This window comes from Malus sylvestris, chromosome 5 (assembly GCF_916048215.2).
Source record: "Malus sylvestris chromosome 5, drMalSylv7.2, whole genome shotgun sequence".
In the NCBI taxonomy this organism is placed as follows: Eukaryota; Viridiplantae; Streptophyta; class Magnoliopsida; order Rosales; family Rosaceae; genus Malus; species Malus sylvestris.
In genome coordinates, this window is record NC_062264.1 from 22,026,444 (window position 1) to 22,033,049 (window position 6,606).

A 6,606-nucleotide genomic window follows, 5' to 3' on the forward strand; every position below is an offset into this window, starting at 1 on the left:
TTACTAGCAAGTTACCAAAATTTATTTTAAATAAAAAAGAGTGAATTCTTGATCAATTGAAATTTACCGTCCACCATGCCAGTGGAAGGTATACACAAAGGATCGATCATCACTTATTTATTCATTTTCTTTATTCTTAATAACCTACTTATCTTCTTAGATATATCCATCAGCAAAAATTGCTAGAGTGGTTGTTGTTCTTCCATAGCTAGTAAGGCTTCTCCCCAACATAGTTGCCTGGGGGATCATAGTTGCATCCAATGAAGGTACCCCCACTGCTGCACCTCACTTTTGCGCACCCTACACGAGCCGAGTTACGCCAAACCACCTGTGTATAATGCCCACACACCTTTCCAGCAGCACACGAGTTCGACTCATAACTGTAGTCGGCTTTCTCCGCCACCCACAGGTCCACAGCCGCTGTTCCCGACATGTCACCAGTGCTCATGGCAAGGTTTTCACCGTATGGCCCACCGGAGTGCACGAGATTGCAGTCGCCAACATGTTGGTTGGCGTAGTTTTGTGCATAGCCTGCTACATTGTCATCCCACGTCAAGGGACCAACGCCTACTGCTGCTCGAGCGGCGTTGTGGGAATTGAGGTAGTCTTGGGGTGTGTCTTGGGCATGAGAGGATTGTATTAGGGCTGAGCCTAAAATGAAAAGGAGAGCTAGGGAAATATTGCACAACCCCATGTTAATGGTTTGTTCTCTTTGTGGATGGGCAAATGAGATGTTATGGTGCGGAATATTTATAATAGCGGGGAACGGTAAATGTTGATATTATGAGCTCTGAGAAATTGAGGATGTGGAAATTTATTTGCATGACTATCAAAGTTGAACGTTCACATTGCGTTATCAACTGAAGAAACCAAACCGTCGCCGAACTGATAAAACAAAACCCTACTTCTATATTTCTTTACTTACAACGGCTTACTTTTACAAGTAAAATTTATGAGAGGATTAACTTTTTCTAGTACTACAAACGATATTCTACATAGTCTAGACAAGGATGGAGATAGTTTGAACTAGGAAAGAGGATATGAACTACTATGACAATCTACCACTTGCATGAGAAGTACGAAGATTAGTCAAACTTTCTCGAGGTAATTAAATTGTCAGTATAACAAAAATAAGCAATCGTAACACCAAAAACGTGGCTACTGCTGGGGTAACAATAATATCGATCACTGACCTAGATATTATGTTGCTATGTAATACTTTAATTTCCCGATATTTGTTAACACAATTAACAATCCCTTGAAACCTTTGAAATTCATGTTGATGATGCAACATTGGAACAAATTGGAACTAATTGCTTTGGTAAATAAGCAGATCTGCTTCTTCGAATTTACGTTTGAAATTTACGTTTGTCATATCTGTTTACTTTTCTTTTAGAAAAGTATATGATCGATGCATGTAGGAAACGTATATGTTCATCTGTTGAAGGAAAGGTCTACTAAGCCTTCCCGTCATATTCTATGCACTGTTGCAATACGTGTGGTATACGGGTCTTCTCCGAAGTTTTATTTTCTTGAAACAAATATATTTTGGATGTGGAAGTCTAACTAAACTACACAATCACCTAACCATAAATTTGGCATTATTTATGGTTTTGAACTCCTCTTTAGGAAAACTGAATTTAAGACTTTCAACTTACAAGTTAGGAAAAAATAAATACCACTATATTGTAGTAGTAGAGGTGCGAGTCTTCTTTCAATTAAAATAAAATAGAATATTATGAACCTCTCATTTTTTTTCCCTAACATTATAGAGGAGAATAATTGAGTTAAGTCACACAATTGTTAGGGTTCAAGATTTTTGTATATGAATTTCGCTGTAGTAATTGAGAGAATAAAGGACTGCATTTTCTGAGAATGAAAGATGTAGTTGCAGAGAGAATGTTTGAAGGACTGTATAAGATGCAATCCATTACCAATCCTTTCATATATTTTATAATATACATATTTATTTGTTTAATTACTACTTTAAGTTTTAAAATTGTTAAATTATTTTATCTCATTATATTATAACATGTGAATAAATAACATCATATTACCCTTAATATTGTGTTCAAAAGGGATATCTGTTGTACGTGGTTTAGTGTTGTCCGCGAATGTCCTCAACGCAAGACTTTTACCCGAATTGTGATGGCATTATTAGCATTAGCATACTTTTGGACATAAAGGCTACTACGTCAGCATCCTACGTCAGCATCCTATGTCAACTTTGGTAGCATTGAGACGCACGAAAATGTGGAACACGATGGCCTGTATGTATTGGGATATAGTGTGGAAAAGTTGGCGGCGAACCGTCTGGCGTCTCGGCGTTGTAAGGAAGCATGTGATTTAATTTGGGTCGATAGGTCCCCATCTTCCTTTATTCATGTTTTGTGTAATGATGACCTTCTTTGTTCCTCCTAATTGCTTTCTGGTAGTGCAAGGTGAGACGCTTTAGCATTAGATGCGTCGTCGTGGTTTTTCTGACCCCCCTTTGCACTACTCTTTTCTAGTAGTTTATTTGGTTGTTTGCCTCGGTGTAGGCTTTCTTGTTTCTCTTTGACATATTTGCCCGGTTATTGATATTTCCGTTTTCCCAAAAAAAAACTTGCTTTGTTGAAGTCCACATAATTTTTTTTTAAATTTAAAAAAAAAAATTGGAACCATGTGTATGTCTTTGGTTCCGGACGAAAGTGTTGGAAACTACGACCTGTCTATATTCAGAAGTGTGGAAAATATGGGACACAGACCCCTCTTTCCTTTAAATTATTGTACTAATTTTGAATCATTCATCCTACCCGTAATAATAATAATGTACAAAAAATTGGAACTATATTAGATCAAGTCGTTAGTCACGGAAGAAAATGTGGACACTATACCAGTATGTATTGGGATATATTGTAGAGAATTTGCTTTGTTAATGTCCGAATGGATTTAGGTACGACTACAGTTGTAATATCGTTAGTTGTCATTAGTATTACTGTTTAGTGAAAATATTCTCCATTTGTAAGTGGGGAGGTCTCATTTTAACTTTGAGTTCAAATCTAATTGTCACGCCCCAATCCTGACATACGTACATGATCGACATGTGACATCACTTAGTACTCGTATATCTAACATACCCCGCCTCCAGGATATGGACAATCACAAGAAAGATCCAATTGCGTAGTAATTTTTCGTATACTCTATGGCTGCATCTAACCTCTTTGTTAGATTGCCTTCGTACCCTCCGATGAGATCAAGCCATTCGTAGTTCACTATTTGTTAAACTATGAACTATTCGTAAAATACTTCCTAGCAGAAAACATAGAGTACCACACTACACATCAATCATAAGCCAAGCAAGAGTTGTCATCTTACCATTCACACACACATATGCTTTCCAACACCATTCAACAATCACATCAATCAATAACACATACAATACACCAAAATGCAGGGCTAGAGCGACACAGTTCGGGAGAAGCCTACATCCCTGAAGCTTTCTCAATTTAGACCGAATCCAAGGAATCAGCGAAGTCAAGGATGTGATTTCGGACCACTCAACGAAATCCTACAAAATTGGGTTCCGGACCACTTAACGGAATCAAAGTACCAAACGAGATTCTGGACCTCTCAACGGAATCCAAATCAGGATACGATTCCTGACCACTCAATGGAATCACGGAGTAAAAGGGATTCTGGACCTCTCAACGGAATCTAAGTGGATACGATTCCGGACCACTCAACGGAATCTAGACGGAGCAGGGAATCAGACCACTCAATGGAATCCCAGCAGAACCCGGTTCTGTACCACTCAACGGAACTGAGTGGAAGTCTAGGAAACATAACAACGACTCGAAGAAACAAGACATGAATCAAGTTACTCAATTTAGAATGGCTCAACAAAATAAGAGATGAAACAATGAAACTAGATATGAAACAAGCTTCGAAGCAACAAACCCCAGGACAATGGGTTAACGGTTCACTACGAGCCCTCACATTTCATCAAACAATTCAACAAGCACTTCGAATCACATTTCAAAAATATCATCAATACACAAGTCAAATCACATTTAATAAACATAGATCAATGGCTAAATATAAAAAAAAAATATCACATTTCAATAGAAATCACATTTATAAAATCAAGTGATATCCACAAAGGATACTAAATACAAAATCAGGGTAATAACCATATCACATATCTTAAAGTCACTCACTAACCAATGTAGGCCCACTAGACTTCGCTTAATCTCTAATAGTACTAATTTTAGTATTTAAGAACGATTTGAATCATGTTGACCAAAAGTCAACTCTCTGTCAATGGTGGGTTCCGCAACCCTACATAATTCGATCTGGAACATCCGCCCACAGATTTCTGATCTGTAACCTCCCAAGAGTCTCATTAATCTTCTAGAACAATATTCTAAAGTTTTAGAACGATCCAACTGTCGGATCTCCGCCAATCACTAAAATTAAATTGCGGTCAATGTTTGGTTTTACAAATTTAGAAATTCAATTTGGGAAGATCCGTACCTCGGATTTCCAATCTGTAAGTTCCTAAGGTCCTCAAATATTACGTTTAATAACATATTAACATTTATTGACAATCTAACGGTTGGATCTTCGTTTGCTACATTAGTCAAGTGGTGGACCCTAATGGAACTAGGTCCAAACGACAGAATTTCATCGAACGGAGGTCAAATATGAAATTAGAATATCAAATTTAGCCTAGAAATTTAAAGTTGGCCCACTGGCCAAACGCTGCATGCGACGGTTTCCAGCAAACGAAAACCTAATTTTCCGACTAACTCCAAAAATTACCAAATTTTATAGGATTATAGAGCACAACAAGGGGAACAAATTTCATACCTAGGCTGAAGTCCAATTCGTCCAGGAAACGCCTGAAAACATCGTTGATCCGTCAGAACCCTAGAAATAGGTGTTCCTCGATTCGTTGAATTTGCAGCTCTGCCGCCCGCAAACTTGTTTGGGCTATATTCCTGGACTCAAGAGATGCCTAAGGGTGGTGGTGGTCGATGGAAATTTTTTCAGAAATGGCGGATTTGTTGCCTACACGCACGAAGCCCTCGGCTTTGATTCTTACAGAAAGACACCAAATCAACTCGGGTTTTGGGGGGAAATGGAAAATGACTTAATGCTGAGTTGCTTCCAGGTGATGGGTGGCTACGAATCACCAGAAAAAAAATGCCTGAAAAGGCGTCAGAAAACATGGTGCCGCCGGATTGGGTCTCGAGTTAAAGGGAGGGATCTGATTCCCTCATTCTCTCATCCCTCCTTTCCCCTCCTTGATTTTCCTTCTAATTCGCCTGTTTCTCCCACCTCTCTCTCCTTATCTCCCCATCCTAGCCACATAAATGGCACCAAATCAATGCTCCAGCAAATCTGAAGCCTTTCAGATAATGGTCAAATGATAATTTTGCCCTTGTCTTTACTTGTATATATCTCGTTCGTTATAGCTCCGTTTGGTGAACAGTTTTCCCTTACACACTCGTGAGGTCAAGCTCTATCCAAATATGTAAATAAGAATGACAAAACATATAGGAATTAAATACATCATCGAAAAGTACGTTTAGTTCATTAAGGTCTTTTTCATCCTTTTACTTATCGAAAAAAAACTATACGCCGTAATTATAAACGCATCGAAACTAAGAATACGAAATACGTAATTTTAAATAGTGAAATATGAGGACGGGATTTCACACTACTTCGACCAATGTTGTTGATATTTTCTTTTTAGGATTGTACTTGGGTACTCACTAGTGAGTACTCACATTTTGATTGTGATTATTCACCTTTTGATTTTGTCCAATAATATTTTATGAAATGTTTTATTGTTTTGAAAAATAATGCACATATGTTACTAACTTTTCTTGGGTAATAAAAAATAAAGAACATATGACATTTTTTGAATCGGCCAAAATCAGAAAGTGAGTACATAGATTGGTGAGTATTTATGTATTTAGGGTTGGACTATTATTTAATCTTTGAGGAAAAATTTTGCCTTTAAGGTAATTAAGGAAAATTATTAAAAAAATCTTTTTTTAATGCTTGATTTGACCCAATTATGTATTTTGAATGTGGAATGCTTGCTAACATCAAATACCTGAATGTTGGAATCAAATCTGAGTAAACTTGAGCAACCTGCAAAACAGTAAAACAATTGTGAGCAATCCTTAAACCCAGGGGGGGAGATGGGTGTTCATGCCAAAAGCTTTCCAACGGTCAAGTAAGTGAATGATTTTTAGACTCTAGTGAGTAAGAGAATTGAAGTGTATAGATTGTGTTACCATGGATGAACCCTAGGTGGGTGTATTTATAGTGTAGGAAATAGACCTTTTTAGGATATAGTCCTCGTTCTAAGACGAGAGAATCCTAAAGGATATCTAGTAAATAGATATTGCATCCTCTTAGGAGTTGTGATTACTTGCAGCACAGGCCTATCCTTAGATTGTAAGGACTCCAAGAGACTTATAGGATCTGATTGTGTTCATATTCAGATCAGATCACGTATGGAACATGCATGGTCATCCAACGGAGTTGTTAGGACTTTACCTAGTACCCCGGAGTAGAGTGATGGTAGCACCCTGTTTCGTCTGATATAGC

The 6,606-nt window shown here is 37.7% G+C and overlaps 1 protein-coding gene across 1 annotated transcript; it reads right to left on the bottom strand.

The window, feature by feature from the left end:
• On the bottom strand, nt 1–738 carry LOC126623243 (pathogenesis-related protein 1-like). Its single transcript, XM_050292065.1, has one exon. It carries the CDS (start codon nt 692–694, stop codon nt 209–211), a length of 486 nt encoding a protein of 161 aa, XP_050148022.1. The 5' UTR covers nt 695–738; the 3' UTR covers nt 1–208.
• Between the last annotated feature and the right edge of the window lie 5,868 nt (nt 739–6,606).